General features: G+C 43.4%; 1 protein-coding gene and 1 long non-coding RNA gene across 6 annotated transcripts in view; one reads left to right on the forward strand and one right to left on the reverse strand.

Moving 5' to 3' along the window:
* Window positions 1-1,913: 1,913 nt before the first annotated feature.
* Window positions 1,914-3,349, reverse strand: LOC139041333 (uncharacterized). Its single transcript, XR_011496280.1, has 3 exons — window positions 3,237-3,349; window positions 2,198-2,281; window positions 1,914-2,101 (listed from the first exon to the last, which is right to left on the reverse strand). It is a non-coding gene; the product is annotated as an uncharacterized lncRNA (long non-coding RNA).
* A 198-nt stretch (window positions 3,350-3,547) lies between these two features.
* The window catches only part of UBP1 (upstream binding protein 1), a 53,203-nt gene continuing 40,670 nt past the window's right edge, over window positions 3,548-16,080 (forward strand). For 2 of the 5 annotated variants that reach the window (XR_011496276.1, XR_011496277.1), the window contains exon 1: window positions 4,079-4,363. Coding sequence is in view for 3 of the 5 variants with exons in the window: in XM_044755186.2 (XP_044611121.1) it covers window positions 4,251-4,363 (113 nt within the window). In the remaining 2 variants the exon portion in view is untranslated. Of the gene's footprint in view, window positions 3,772-3,974; window positions 4,364-16,080 lie in introns of those variants that run through there. The other 3 variants (XM_044755186.2, XM_070492424.1, XM_014827549.3) reach the window with 3 other exon arrangements.

The following is a 16,080-nucleotide window of genomic DNA, read 5'->3' on the forward strand; positions in this document are numbered from 1 at the left end:
ACCTTTTTAAATCCTATTATAAATTGATCCTTTTCTCCTGTTATATTTTCAAATCTATTTGTTTATATAAAGCTATTGATTTATGAATATTCATGGTATATGCCACCATGTTATTAAATTTTTATTTGGTTCCCATGAGATTTCCAGGTATATGAGCACATAATCTATAAACAGTGATAATTTTAACCTCTTCCATTTTTATTATCTCAAATTTCTTCTTCTAATCTAATTGTGCTGTTTAGTAACTTCAAAAACCTACTAAGTGATAATGGTGAATGTGACTGTGCTGATTAAAAATATGCCCATAGTATCTATCCAAAGAACTTGAAATCAGCAATTCAAAGAGACTCATGCACCCCTATTTCACTGCAGCATTATTCACAATAGCCAAGACGTGGAAGCAACCTGAGTGCCCAGCAACTGATGATTCGATAAAGAAGATATCATGTATATATACACAATGGAATACTACTCAGCCATAAAAAAGGATAAAATCATCCCATTCACATCAACCTTGAGGGTACTATGTTAAGTGAAATAAGCAAGAAAGACAATAAAAGACAATCTCTGTATGACTCCACTCATATGTGGAAGATAAACAAGCACGTAGACAAAGAGAACAGATTAGTGGTTACCAGGGGAAAAGGTGCATGGGGGGTGGGCACAAAGGGTGAAGTGGTGCACCTATAATATGACTGACAAATAATAACGTACAATTGAAATTTCACAAGGTTATAAACTATCATAACCTCAATAGAAAATAAAATAGAAAAAAATATGCCCGCAAGTTCTTTGACATTCATCCCTTCAAAAGATGGAGACCAAGTCTCTTCATGAAGGGATGCTGGACTGAGTAACTTGCTTCTATTGAACAGAAACAAAGTGGAAGAGATGGTGTGTGATTTTGGAGACCAGGTCATAAAAGGCACTGTGGCTGCATCTCTCTCTTGTTTTACTTACTCTGGGGTGTGTGTGTGTGTGTGTGTGTGTGTGTGTGTGTGTGTGTGTGTGTATGTGTGTGAGTGTGTGCTCAGGCAACCCTATGGTCCCAAATGTTGAGGTACAGAGGCTTCTGGCCAACAGTCACGCTAGTGAGCTTAGAAGTGGTTCCTCCTGCCCCAGTTAAGCCTTCAGATGACTGCAGCCCCAGCTGATATCCTGACCGTAACCTTTTGAGAAAGCTTGAGCCAGAACAATACAGCTAAGCTGCCCCCAGGATAGGTGTTGGTGCAGATTTTCTTTATTGGAATGGATTATAAACTGATTCACAAAAAACCCACCAAGTTTAAAAATGAATTGTTTTAGCTTGGACTGAAAGGGACAATGTCAGTACAACATGAAGAGAGGACTTCAGATCCCTGCACAACTATAGACAGGAAGCCGCTGAGAAAACCATTTAGCTGTAAACATGGGCTTCTTTTTATAGAAGTGAAAGGATAACTCAGAGAGTGGAATGGAGAAGCCCAGTGGATGGAGACAAGAGCCACTGAGTATTCCCAGGAAGTATGACAGAGTCCTCCTAATCAAGGAACTGGCAACCTTTACCCAACTGAATTTCAGAATTTCTATGGACTAGTGACTGCTATATACCTTCCATTTCCACCCTCTTTGAAGGGAAATGTCTGTAAAGACAGTTTCCGATACCTCTCCCATCATTACATGTAACATGTGGTAGTGGTTGGGGCAGATCACTTGTCTTTTTAATTCACAGATCTTCATATGGAGAGGAACCACTTGAGTTACACCCAAGGAACTGCATCCAAGGAGCCTCACCTGCTCCAGGGCCTCACAAGATCCTGGACCTTAATGCTGTAACGGAATGAGAACTTTGCAGGGGTCTGGGGAAGGGGTGAGTGTATTTTGCATGTGGAAAGTATGTAAAACACTTGTGGCCAGAGGATGGATTTTGGAAGTTTTTTTTTTTTTTTTTTTTTAAAGATTTTATTTTTTCCTTTTTCTCCCCAAAGCCCCCCGGTACATAGTTGTGTATTCTTCGTTGTGGGTTCTTCTAGTTGTGGCATGTGGGACGCCGCCTCAGCGTGGTCTGATGAGCAGTGCCATGTCCGCGCCCAGGATTCGAACCGACGAAACACTGGGCCGCCTGCAGCGGAGCGCGCGAACTTAACCACTTGGCCACGGGGCCAGCCCCCTGGATTTTGGAAGTTTTAAAACATGGCCCCCAAATTATTTAACTCACCTCTCATCAATCTGATTTTGTGGCTGTTTGACTAATAGGATTCAGTACAGAATGAAGATTCTGGGTCAGTTTCTGGTCCCAGGCCTTGAGTGTTAAAGAAAAAAATATTCAATGACACTTGTTAAAGATGGTAAGGCAGACTTTATTCAGGACCATTACAGTAGGTATAGGGCCCACTGCAATGGGATTTTGCAGTTGGAGAGAGATTGGGCGCAACTCCAAACACAGCATGGTCAGTGGGAATTTAGAACCAGAGCACGGTGGTCAGAGGATGGAAAATGACTACGAAGAAACATCAAGGGTAAGGAAGATTCTGGCTAAACCCACCTAACAGGATTCTTGTTGAAGGCAGGCCAGGGTGATCTGTTATCACCTGGGGGATGGTGGAGGCTAAAGAATCTTATCAGATATCGAGGTAGAGGGTTTCACAAGGAAGCACAGAGATGAGCCTAGGGAGAGAGTTCAGGAGCCTGACTAAAATTTGGCCAAGCAAGGAATCTTTGTCATAAAAAATTGGCAGCTTCCACTTCCTAGTTTGGGACACTTGCTTTCCGGACCCAGCTGCCACGCTGTTAGGAAGTCAAGCCCACACGGAAAGGCCATGTGTAGGCATTCCAGTAGTCCCAACTCAGGTCCCAGTGGACGGCGAGCATCAAGCAACAAACATGTTGGTGCAGCCCCCCTCACATGACTTTAGTCCCGGCCATATGACTGCATCCGTAGGAGAGACCCTTTGGGAGAGACACCTAGCTACGCCCAGTGAACGCCAGACCATGAGATATAACAATAACACGATCGCCTGCTGTTACTGCGACTGAACCCTTAATTTAAGTCAGCCTGGCCATACCGCTTACGGCTATCAGTAGTTGGGAAAAGACTTTCCAAAGCTCTTTCTCGGGAGCGTTGATTGGATTACACTAACATCAATCAAGATTTTCTGCCCAGGGGGCCTTTCAGGCCCCAGAAAGAAAGTGAGCCTATTGGCTAAGACTCCCAACCGCGCTCTCCATCTATAGTGCGGGCAAAACCCAGAGACTACCTGAAAAGCCCACAGGGGAGCAAGGCAGCTCCGGAAGTGGCGTTTCGGGCTGCTTCCTCTAGTGCAGTCCAATGAGCTCTTTCTTTTGGTAGCAAACTCAGTTCTCGAGTCCGCCCAAGAGGAAGAACGTTTTGATTGGTTGTTTAGCCCGGGGCACAGAGATTCACGGGAGCCTCGACCAAACGCTTGCCGCTATTGTCCAGTTAGCCTGTCAATCAGCTGACCTCTCTGCATGGGCGGAACTGGCTGTCCTTTTGGCACCGCCTTTTCCTGGGTTGGAGCGTAGGGAGGCTGCAAGGCCGCAGGGGCTGGGAACCTGCCGCTTGGGCGGGGCCGGTATCACGGCCGGGACAGTTCCTCGGCCGCGAAGCGCCGGCAGTGTCCCGAAGCGCGTGGCCGGGCGGGGCTGGCCTGGGCGAGGGGCGAACGCGGGGGCGGGGCCGGGGCGGGGCCGGAGGAGGCGGAAGCTGCGCGCGAGCTGGAGCCGGAGCCGTATCGAAGCCAGCGTCCGGGCCGGCGGGACGGCGTCGGCGGGGTTGGCCGGGGCGGCGGGGCGCTAGAGCCTGGGCGGGCGGGCCGAGGGCCGGGGGTCGGGGGACGGGCGGGCTCGCTCCCGCGCGGTCATCGGAGCGGGCTGAGCTCCCGCCCCCGCGCAGTGCCGGGGAGGATGCGGCCCGGGGCCCCGGGGTGGGGCGGGTGGCGGCGGCTGCAGCGCTAGCGGCGCAGGGGGTGGGCGGCGGCGGTATGAGGCGCGGGGCCGGCGCCCGCGGGAGGGAGGCGCTGCCGGCGGCCCGGCCGCTCCCGCTGCAGCTGCTCGCCGGGCTCGTCCTGCCCTGCCCGTCGGGCCCCGGCCGCTCTCGTCACGGCCGCCGCCCGGGTCGCCGCTGGTGACCACTCGCCGCGCCGCCGGAGGCTTCACCCGCGCCCTCCCCCAGGACGCGCCCGCGGAGCTCCGGCCCCTTCGCCCCGCTCGCGGAGACCGCGCTGCGCGCCGGGCGGCGGCGAGGCCGGAAGATGGCCTGGGTGCTCAAGATGGACGAGGTGATCGAGTCCGGACTGGTGCACGACTTCGATGCCACCCTCTCGGGCATCGGGCAGGAGCTGGGCGCCGGCGCCTACAGCATGAGGTACCAGGCGCCCTGGGCCGGGCGGGCGGAAGCCTCAGTCTCCTTGGGAAAGGCCTGCTCGACCCTAGGCCTCTGCCCACCCCGGTAGCGGGCGTGGGAGGGGTGCCCCGCAAGCTGCGGCCGGGGACCACTCGTGAGGGCTTCATTTTTGCTGTAAAGCACGCCCTGCTATTAGGATGGCTTGGGCTGGTGGGGGAAGGAGCTTCCTTTCCTTGCAAGTGTTTTACAGGCCTTTTAGAGCTGGCACACACCGTCCGAAATGACAGGGCTCACACTGGGAAAATACTCTCCAAGGTTTTAGTATCAGTTCCTACTCTGTTGTCCTACATTGTAGTCTTTCTTGTTTGCCAATTGTAATCACTTGATGTTACAGTATAATTATATCATAAGGGAGAGTAGCCACGGGAGAAAAGCACATTGCCTTAGGTATATTTTTTTATTGTCGCAAAGTGAAATTTCTCATTTTGGGGACTTCCCTCGCAGGCTGTTTCCTGCCGAAGAAGGCTGAGAGATGCAGTGATTGCCCCACAAACCAGAGTTTGTTTAGTCTCTGCTGTCTGGCCCAGCAGCCATTCATTTTGCTTAATTCTGAGAGGTTGACACAGCTCTGAGCTTAGTGTCTGCCCTTTCTCCTGAAGAATACTGTTTTTTAACTCCTGTCAGTTTGGCAGCTCTTTATTTTTATTTCTTAGCATCTTTGCTGAAATACAGTTGACATGGTAGAAGTTCACCCGATTAAAAGTGTAAAATTCGATGGTTTGGCAGCTTTTCGTTAATGCGAATTGAGGTTTTCCAAATATGTTCGTTGAAGTAAGGCCTCCTGTCTTTGGAGTGCTGTCCAGTTTCCCCAGAGGTTTTTCATACATGTCACCCAAGCCCTGGGGAACGAAGGGAGCGCACGTGTCCTGACGACGACGGAGGGCTGGCTCGGAGCCCTCCTGGAATGATAGGGGCTGCTCCCTGTAATTCGGCTTTTAAGTCTTCGAGGGAAACCCTGGGCCATAGCGAACTCTGGGGAAGGTGGAGATGTTTCTTAGGGTGTGGACATGCCCGGAGGACAGACTTTGGTCCCCAGTCTCTCTGACTCGGAGTCTGTTGGTCCCCCTGAACTTGGCGCTGTTCTCTGCAGTTGTGCAACTTGCGGGCTCTGAATGAGGTGGCTTATTTTCTAGAACAACTCTCTCAATTGTTGAGGAAATTGAGCTATGTAAAGTCATAGGGTCGCCCCAGATGGGACTACTAGAGGCAGTGATTACCTAGGGAAGACCCTGGGCCTCAGGTGCAGTGAAGGCCTAAGCGGGCGGGTGGAGCAAAGTCACCGTCTCTTTTTTCACTTGCTTCTCGCTTACGGTAAGATGCAAGTTTGCTGCTGAGAACCCTGCTTATTGAGGGTTATTTTGAGCTTTTACTTTTTTCTAGAGTTTTGTTTTAGTGATTCAGCCAGCTAATTAACTTTTGTTCACGGTTTATTCCGTGAAAAGGAAGTAAAATCTTCTTATTAAACCTTTCCCTCACCTTGTTCTTAAAGTAATGCCTGACATCCTTGTAATTCTGTGCCTTTTCCACCACTTTCCATAGGGTAACTTTTTCCAGTGAATGTTTTTGGTTCCTGGTTATATGTTGTGTGTCATTTAATCTAAATGTTCAGGTATCTTCGAAGGCAAATACCGTTTTTAAGGAGCTTATTTAGTTTTTTCGTATTTCATTGTGTCCTCAAAAACTGAAGAGCCAGTGAGAGTACTTGCTTCGTGCAAATTCAAGCCCCCTTATTGGGAATTCAGACTTAGGAAATTCCCAAATTGAATTGATAAGGGAAAGGCAGGAGAAGGCATAGGCTGTCGAGGGCCTCCTGCGATTGAATCTGCCGTTGGTGCACCTGGGCCCGAAGCTCCATGGGCTGGACCTCAGCTGCCCAGCATCTTTCTTTCCTGGGCGGTCAGTCTCTTTCTCTGGCATCCCATGGGAAGTAAGGCTGTTGATGCTTGTCTTTCTCTTTCATTTGTTCTTTCTTAAGTTTAAGAAGTAAACTTGAGTTGCTAAATTTGAAATTATTAGAAAAATGACTTCTTGAGAAAAGCTTACTTTGTAAGCGGCTTTCCAGTTTTCTTTCAAAGTGAAGTATGCTTACTGTATTTGCTTTTTGGATGGCTTAAAACAAGAGGTCTTTTTAAAGATTTCTTTTAGGAAATGGTTTCCTCAGCTTTGGGGAAAGATAGCTTGAAAGGAAGAGGTGGTTTCTCTCAATAGTCTGACTTAATGTATTTGCATTAAACAGTGTAGGCTGATAGTACTGGGATATGTGGAGGCTAATTTCTGATATTATCTTTATTACTGTTTTTTTGCTCTGGTTTTTATTTTGTGTGTGTGATCCCGTGTTACTGTTGTTCCCACATTTGTATGTGAGGTATGAGCTGCTGCAGTCTATTTGAAATGAAGCATGTCCTAAATGTTTTCTAAAATCTTAGTTAAAATATCAGGATTCTAGCAATGGCCAAAGAGACCTTAGAAAACTAACAGACTGGTCCTCTTCTTCTAAGTGAGTAAACCAAAGCTCATAATTGTTAAAGTGATTGGCCCAAGCGGCCTGTCATGGTACCGTTCCAAATGAAGGCCGAGTTTCCCCTCTCTGAATGAAGGCCGAAACCCATTGTAACTTGAAATCTGGGTCATTCATGTTTTGTGAAGTAAAGAACAGACAACCAAATGACTTTAAAAAGTAAAACTCATTAAAACTCTCCTAAGAGGGTCTTTTGGGCCACCTGGTAATTTTCTTTCCATCTTACCATTCATATGTTATAATCTGTAGCAAGTTGATTTTCAGGATTTAAGGAGTAATGCAACTTCTTTAAATTATGCCTAAAACTTTGCTATTAAATTACTACCTTACCAAGGGCATTGATCTGAGTCCTGTTAAACTTCACTATGGTATAAATCTGTTTTGAAGCAAAAGGTTTACTTTACGTATTCTGAAGTGGGAGGTACATCCATAGTTTACATGTCATTTGCTAAATCAAAACTGCTTTGAGGTGAAGACAAATTTCCTATATTGATTGAAAGGTTAAAATGTCAGTTTACAGATCCTCTGGGGTAATGGGAAAATTCCAACTATGATCAGTGTTAAGTTAGTAAAAGATTACTAAGGATATAGATTATTATGTAGCTATTAATAGCTGATTATTTCCTTTTGGTCTCAGGCTAAAACAGAATGTCCTTGAGTAGGTGACATGTCTTGGAAGTATGGAAAAATTTTAGGATCAGTGAAATTTTTAAAATTTATTATGGTGGTGCCTGAGATTGCTTCCAGAATTGGCAATAATTTCTATAAAACTTCTCATTTTAAAGTTTAAAAACTTTCTCTGGATTTAATCTTGGCTGAAGTACAGGAAAGAATTTAATAAATGGCTGATTAAAAAACATCGATTTCAGATTATAGTGTCCACATTGGTTTTTAAATTTATTCCTTAAAGCAGGGATTGGCAAGCCTTTTCTCTAAAAGGCCACATAGCAAACATTTAAGGCTGCAAGCCAGAGGGTCTCTGTCACTTTTTTTTTTTTTTAATAACCCTTTAAAAAATGTAAAAACCATTCTTAGATCATGATTGTACAAAAACAGGCCGCTGGATTGGGCCCTGGGCTGTAGCTTGCTGATCCCTGCTCTGAAGGATCGAGTCTAATAATAACTTTGATCGCCTTGGAAAAAGATTTGCTGAGTGTTGAAATCTTAGAGGCAAGAAGTAATTTTTATGTAGACTAGGAACTCTCTCAGTTAATTTACGTTCTATTCATTGTCCACAGATTTTATTGTGTTCAGTTTTTAAAATGAGGGTGTCCCCCCTCCCCACTAAAGGTAAGACTCAGTACAGTTTATATCCTTTAGTCAGGGCTGTGTGAAGCTTAGTAGTTTATTGATAAGGTCTCATGAACTTGCTGTGTCTCATTGCAGTGACAGGACACAAACATTGGCTCTTGGTGGAAATACCATCTGATGTCTCATCTTTTTTCGCTTTAGGCTCTGTGACTGAATTTAAGAGAAGCTCCGTAGTGCTTGCTTGGCTTGCTCTGGGACACCTAATAGATGGATGTCCAGCTGTTCTGCTGTGAACCTTAGGAGTAGGCTTTTTTTCTTTTTTTTAACTTCCTGCGTTTTTTGGAGATTGTTAAATTGTCTTGATTTAACTATGACAAAATTAGTTTTTATTCATTTATATGTTGGTAGTTGAATTTTTAACTTTTAAAAAAACCTTCTCATTTTAAAATAATTTTAGGTTTACAAGTTACAAAGATAATATAGAGAGGTGGTATATTCCCTTTACCAGCTGCTTCTACTTCCATAACCAGTGGACAGTTTTCAAAACTGCGTGGGTGCAGAATTGCTATCTAAAGTACAAAATTTTTTTGGATTTCACAGTTTTTCCTCTATTGTCCTTTTTCTAATCTAGGTTCCATCTAGGTTCTAATCTAGGTTCCATATTGCATTTAGTTTTTGGCTCGTTCAATGACAATTTTTTAGTCTTTCCTTCTCTTTTGTGACTTTGACACCTTTAATATGTAGTGATCAAAACTGTCGTTTTTAAACATATAAAGTTTTTTTGGAAGCAAAGATAGAATATACCTATGAATACTATTTAGCTTTTAAAGGATCTCTGTCATTTTAGCAGAATGATTTTGAGTAGACTAAGACTACTGTTGGTGTCGTTCATTTATGAATTACTTTGTCTCGATCTATCTGAATAGAATATGCTGTGTACTTTGTAGTCCCTTCATGATCAAGGAATTTAAAAATTTATTAACAATCACAAACCATTATGTATTACCATAAATGTTTTCTATTAAAAAATTATTTTCCACAACAAAACACTCAGTGAGAAGAGTGGCATTATCTTATCCTTGTTGCAATCTCTTTAATGTCTGTCTTAGAAAAACAGATGTATTGTCCTGTCTGCTATTGAAATACATTGTTTTGGTTGACATGTGAAGAAAATCCAACCTCACGTAGGTATGTGGTTGGAAAAAGGAAGATTACTTTAATAACCCTTTCAGATAATTTTGGATGTTCTTCTTTGATACTATACCAGCACTTGACAAGTGGTAGTTTCTTAAAGTTGCAGTGTGGAATCTGAAACTATATCAATATACTTTTTGTACTGTTACATTGGAATCAATTGGCCTGTTTTGTACTTTGATCTCTTACCCTGCTTGATTTTGAAATATTCATGTGTTGGCCATTTGGAAAATAATGATTTTTCTGAGTTATGTAGATCTAAATGTTGGTTGACACTTTTTATTAGGCAATATAAAAAAATTCTTATTCCTTAATATCACCACCAGTCCATCAGAGAAAGCATATGGTGGAGGGTTCAGATTTTATTGTTGACAACAAATACCATCGCAGGTGGTTTCCTTGAAATGATAGGCTCACTTTATTCATTTTTTGAGGAAATTTCTGTCAAATATGCAGGTCTGAATAATCATAGTTGTCAGGTTTTCTTTCAGGTAAAAATGATATTCTGTGAGAGAAACTGCTAAATCAGCTCACAGATCACACCGACGTATAAAACTTTTCCTTGAGACAACCATTGCACTTAGGTGTGTGACAGAAATACATTATACCTACCCAAGAACCAATATTTAATAAAATTAATAATTTTTATTCAGTGACTACTAGTGCAGTTTGGTGCCACTGCCTTGATTCATGCCAAAGCACCGGCAGTCTTAACCACCATTGGTTTTTTGTGTTTTTTTAAGATTTTATTTTTCCTTTTTCTCCCCAAAGCTCCCCTGTACATAGATGTATATTTTTAGTTGTGGGTCCTCCTAGTTCTGGCATGTGGGATGCCACCTCAGCATGGCCTGATGAGCGATGCCATGTCGGCGCCCAGGATTCGAACCGGTGAAAGCCTGGGCCGCTGAAGCGGAGTGCAAGAACTTAACCACTTGGCCATGGGGCTGGCCCCTAACCACCGTTGGTTTTGTGCCATGAGTGTAAATGTCAAAAAGGTGAAAAAGGCAAATAATGTTTTAGTGTTATTCTGAAAAAGGTATGACCTCCTGAACCCCCTGAAAGAGCCTCAGGTTCCCCAGGATTCCTCGGACCACATGTTGAGAACCTCTGGTCTAATGTGTGCCTAGAGTTTAAATACTTAAAACATTTTCTTCTAAAGTGGAAACAAACCCATTATTAAATAAGAGCTTAGAGAAGTTAAGTAGCCTGCCACAGTGTCACTCAACAAATGGCAGAGCTGGGATGTCACCTCCACTTCTTTCTACCACACCCTTTGGCTGCCTACCAAGTAATAATGGAGAAGTCTTCTCAAGGTGGTAGAATATGATCTTTGTGGATAGGAGGAAAATCAGTCAGGAATGCTATATATATATTTTCTTGTTGTGTCTTGCTTTCTTTTTTCTTTAGGACCTTGCTGAATTTACTAGTTCTAATAACTGGTAGGATCTCAGATTTCCTAGTTAATGTCTTTAAATAGCCATAGATTTGTTTCTTCCTGTGTAATCTTTGCATCTCATTTTCTTGCCTTAGCTTGCTGGCTAGGGCTTCACCGCAGTGTTGTTTAGAAGCTCTAAGAACTTGAATCTTTAATCTTCTTACCGATTTTAAAGAATGCTTCCAAAGTTTCATAAATAGGTCATCTCTGTTCCGAGATGAGGTTGGTCCTCAATTTTCGTTGACTTGTACTCCTGTCTTTTTTTTTTTTTTTTTTTTTTAAACATTAAGGCTATATCAGCTTCAGGGGAGTTGGACTGCTTTCTCTTTTTATGGGCTGCAAATTTTTATATAAGATGGAACTTAATTGTTTCTTCAAGGTTTTGTAAAAGTCATCTGGAATATAACCTGGATTTGGTGGTTTTAATTTTTTTTTTTTTGGCATGAGTAGGTGTTCTGCACATATAATTTACTTAATGGACATAGGAATATTTACAATTTATCTTAGTTGTGGTGATTTTTATTTTCATAGAAAATTGTCTGCTTTAAGTTTTCATATTTTTTTTAAAGCTCTCTACAGTACTTCTGTATCTTCAGGATTTTGCAAGAAACCAAATTTTGATTTTGTTTTTCCTCTCTGTTGGGTTTTCTGTTTTATTTTTGTGGTTTTCTTCTTCCTCATGTTCTTGCTTACTCTTATTTTTCAACTTCTTGAGTTGGTTTCTTTCTCCTTAGTTTTTGGTGTCTGTTTTCTTTCTTTCTTTCTTTCTTTTCTGATGAGGAAGATTTGCTCTAAGTTAACATCTGTTGGCAATCTTCCTCTTTTTTTTGCTTGAGGAAGATTAGCCCTGAGCTAACATCTGTGCCAGTCTTCCTCTATTTTATATGTGGGATTCCTCTACAGCATGGCCTGACGAGCAATGTAGATCCGCCTCTAGGATCCAAATGCATGAACCCTGGCTGTTGAAGCAGAGTGTGCTGGACTTAACTACTGTACCATGAGCCAGCCCCTGGTGTTTGTTTTCTAAGAGATGCATTTAAGGCTATTTATTTATTTTTGCTGAGGAAGATTTGCTGTGAGCTAACATCTGTGTCAGTCTTCTTCTCTTTTGTATGTGGGTCACCTCCACAGCATGGCTGCCAACAAGTGGTGTAGGTCTGCAGCTGGGAAGCAAACCTGGGCCACCTAAGCAGAGTGGGCAGAACTTAACCATTAGGCAACAAGGCCGACCCCCAAGGCTATTTATTTAACTGTAAGTTTCTCTCCCAAGTTTTGAAGGCAGCACCTTTGTTTTTATTCAGTTCTGTTGTTTTCTTATTTTCTTTATTATTGCAGTTTTTTACATATTCTAGATGCTAGCCTTTAAATATATGGATAGGTCACAAAAAGTTTCTGCTCCATGTCTTGTCTTTCCATTCTCTTTATGATGGCTTTTGAATAGAAGTTCTTGATTTTGATATGGTCAAATTGACCAATCTTTTCCTTTAGTCTTTCCTTACTCTGAGGGTCTACAGATATTTTTACAGTCTTTTTAAAAGATTTGTTACTTTATATATTACACCTAAGTTTACAATCAATCTGGAGTTGATCTTTTTTTCTTCTGTTTTTGGTATGGTATGATGTAGGGGCCCTCTTGCAGTTTTTCCTGTATAAATATCAAGTTTACCTTAGTATCATTTACTGAAGACTGTTTCTCTCCTCTTTATAATGCCATTCTGTTCTAAATCAAGTGCCTATAGATGTGGTGTTCTGTTTTCAGATTCTGTATGCTGTCCTTGTTTTCCTGGGGAATACCCAACTAGATCATGGTTTGTCATTATAGTCTTGGATTTGATTTGATAAGATGTAGCTTAGGATTTTTATTTGCATATTTATGGCTGAAATGAGCTTTTCATTTTCTTTTCTAGTTCTGTTTGTACCTAGTTTTGACTTCGAAGTTATATTACTCTCATAAGATGAGTTAGGAAGTATTGCCGCTGTTTCTGTTCTGTTGAAGACTTTGTGTAAGGGCTACCATTTAAAGTTTGGTTAGAACTCGCCTGTGAAACCATTCTAGGCCTGGAGCTTTCTTTGGGGGAAGTATTTTAACCACAGTATCAGTCTCTGTAGGATTATTTTTTAAAGCTTTTTACGTCTTGAAGAAAGTTTTGATATTACTTTTCTAGGAAATTGTTCATCTTATCCATATTTTCAAATGTAAGGGCATAAAGTTAGTGACATTCTCATCTTTTGAGTTTTTGTGCCGTTAGTTTTATCTTCTTTCTTTATTCCTCCTTATTTGTGCCTTTTCTGTTTTGATCGCTCTCCTAGACATGTATCTCATTTTTTAGAGCATATTGGCATGGTCCTTTTGTGCCCTGAATACTTGTTTGTATGAAGGGCTGTGAGAAGTTCCACATTTTTAGGACACTCCTTTTCTCAAGCACTCTGGTCAGCTAAGGCTCTGCGCCTCCGCCGTTCTGTAGCCATCTCCCCTTTCTTACCAATTCCTTCCACTTTGCCCTCTGGAATTCTCAGTGTGTCATCAGAAAATTCCCTAAATGGTCAACGTTATGGATTGAATTGTGTCCCCCTGAAAAGATATGTTCAAGTCCTAACCCCTGATACTTCAGAATGTGGCCTTATTTTGGAAATAAGGTCTTTAGAGGTAATGAAGTTAGAATGAGGTCATCAGGGTGGGCACTCGTCTCATTGGTGTCCTTATAGAAAGGAGAAGTTTGGACACAGGGACAGGCATGCACTGAAGGAAGTCTGTGTGAAGACAGACAGGGAGAAGGTGGCCATGTGACTAGAGTAATGCACCTGCAAGCCAAGGCACACCAAGGGTTGCCGCCAAACACCAGGAGCTGGGAGCGAGGCCTGGGACAGCTCCTTCCCTCACAGCCCTCAGAGGAACCGACCCTGCCGACACCTGTATTTCAGACTGCTGGCCTCCTGAACTGGGAGGCAGTGAATTTCTGTTGTCTTAAGATTCCCCGTCTTTAGCACTTTGTTACGACAGCCCTGGGAGACTAATATAGCCAGCTTTGTCTCGTAATGGTATCTTTACCTTCTTAATTCTTTGGAAAGCTGGCTGTCCCGAGTATACTCTTGCCCTGAAGCCCTCTCAGGTGCTGGGGTTTGTTGCCACAGTCCTGCCAGTGCACTGGAAGGTTGAGGGATCCTCCTTACTTCTCATGCCGCTTTCAAGCTGTTCTCCTTTCTCTTTCCCTGCAGACCCGCACCTCTTCCTTCCCATACCCACCTTCATCTGATTGCCTTACTTGGTACTTCACTGAGAAACTTGAACTGCCATATCCTGTGCTGGCTTAGACGTTTTCCTTGATATATTTCTGTGGATTTTTTAAAATTTGAATTTCTTTGGTTATCTGGGCTTTTTTTGTTGTTGTTTGCTGAGGAAGATTTGCCCTGAGCTAACATCTGTGCCAATCTTGCTCTATTTTTTAGTATATGGGCTGCCAGCACAGCATGGCTACTAACAGAGCAGTATAGGTTGGCACCCGGAAACTGCACCTGGGCTGCCAAAGCAGAACACTCTGAACTTAACCACTAGGCCACTGGGGCTGGCCCTATTTAGGCTTCTTGAATCAGTAAATTGGTGTATTTCATCAGTTCTGGAATTTGCTTAGCTTTTATCTCAAATATTACCTCTGCCCCATTCTTTCCTCTTCTGGGACTTCAATTCAATGTAAATCTCAGTTTGTCCTTTCTTTCTTTCTTTCTTTTTTTTTTTGGAGGAAGATTAGCCCTGAGCTAACTACTGCCAATCCACCTCTTTCTGCTGAGGAAGACTGGCCCTAAGCTAACATCCGTGCCCATCTTCCTCTGCTTTATACGTGGGATGCCCACCACAGCATGGCTTTTGCCAAGCAGTGCCATATCTGCACCCGGGATCCGAACTGGTGAACCCCAGGCCTCGGAGAAACGGAACGTGGGAACTTAACTGCTGTGCCACCGGGCCGGCCCCTGTCCTTTCTTTTCTTAACGTCTCTTCTGTGTTTTCCATGATTTCGCTCTTTGTGCTTCCTTCTTGCTAACTTCTTGTATCTATATTCCAGTTTCCTTGTATACTCTACATTTCTGTCTGAGCTGCTGTTAAACCTGAGTTTTTGTTTGGTTGGTTGGTTGGTTTTTTTGAGGAAGATTAGCTTGAGCTAACATCTGTGGCCAATCCTCTTCTTTTTGCTGAGGAAGACTGGCCCTGAGCTAACATCCATGCACATCTTCCTCTACTTTATACGTGGGACACCTGCCATAGCATGGCTTGCCAGGCAGTGCCATGTCCGCACCCAGTATCTGAACCGGCGAACCCTGGGCCACCGAAGCAGAACGTGTGCACTTAACTGCTGCGCCACCGGGCCGACCCCAGACCTGAGTTTTTAATTTTAGTAATTTTATTTTCCAGTTCTAGAAGTGCTGTTTGTTCCTTTCCAGTTCTGCATCCCTTAAAAGTTCCTGTTCCTTGTACATCTTTTCAGGCTTGTCTTTTATTTCTCTTTTACATAATAAGCATAATTTTACAGTATGGGTCCAATAATTCAAGCATCTGAAGTTTTGGGGAATATCTGTGTCCAATCAGGAAAACAGAAAACATTTAGATGTTTCAAGCAGAGGAAGATTTAGTGAAGTATTTGATTGGAAAAGTGCTAGAAGGGTCTGGGGTGGAGGGCATGTTACCTGGTTGCTCCTGGGCTAGCCGCTGGAGGCATGGCTGCTGCCACCTGAAATTTCCTGCAGCTGCAGGCTGTGTTTGCCTGCCTCTGCCCTTTCCCATTCCCTGTTAATTTCCCACCAGTGCTTCCCTTTGGAGCAAATAACAAGACTGCAACTGGCCAGGAGCCTTGTAAATGTAGTTTTCAGGCTCTAACCCTCTGCAACAAAGGCAGAGAAGAGCTGAATACCAACAGACAGAACCTGAAACTGAATATATGCCATCTGTTGTTTTTGCTGTTGGTTCTTGCTCCTAGAGTCTTGTTTGTCTGTGTGCCTGCTTATTTTTGGGTACTGGCACTTCAAAATTATTTGGAATAATTTGAAGCCTTGAGGCTTTTCATTTGCTTGTCAGATACCTTGGAGTCCTGTCTGAGATATGGGATTACAAACACAATTGAATACTAGGACTCTCTTAGAGTTCAACCTAGTAGAAATGAGGATCTTAAATTGTCTGGAGGGCTGGCCCGGTGGCATAGCCGTTAAGTGTGCATGTTTCACTTCAGTGGCCTGGGGTTTGCTGGTTCGGATCCCGGGTGCGGACATGGCACCGCTTGGCAAGCCATGCTG

This window comes from Equus asinus, chromosome 21 (assembly GCF_041296235.1).
Source record: "Equus asinus isolate D_3611 breed Donkey chromosome 21, EquAss-T2T_v2, whole genome shotgun sequence".
Lineage (NCBI taxonomy): Eukaryota > Metazoa > Chordata > Mammalia > Perissodactyla > Equidae > Equus > Equus asinus.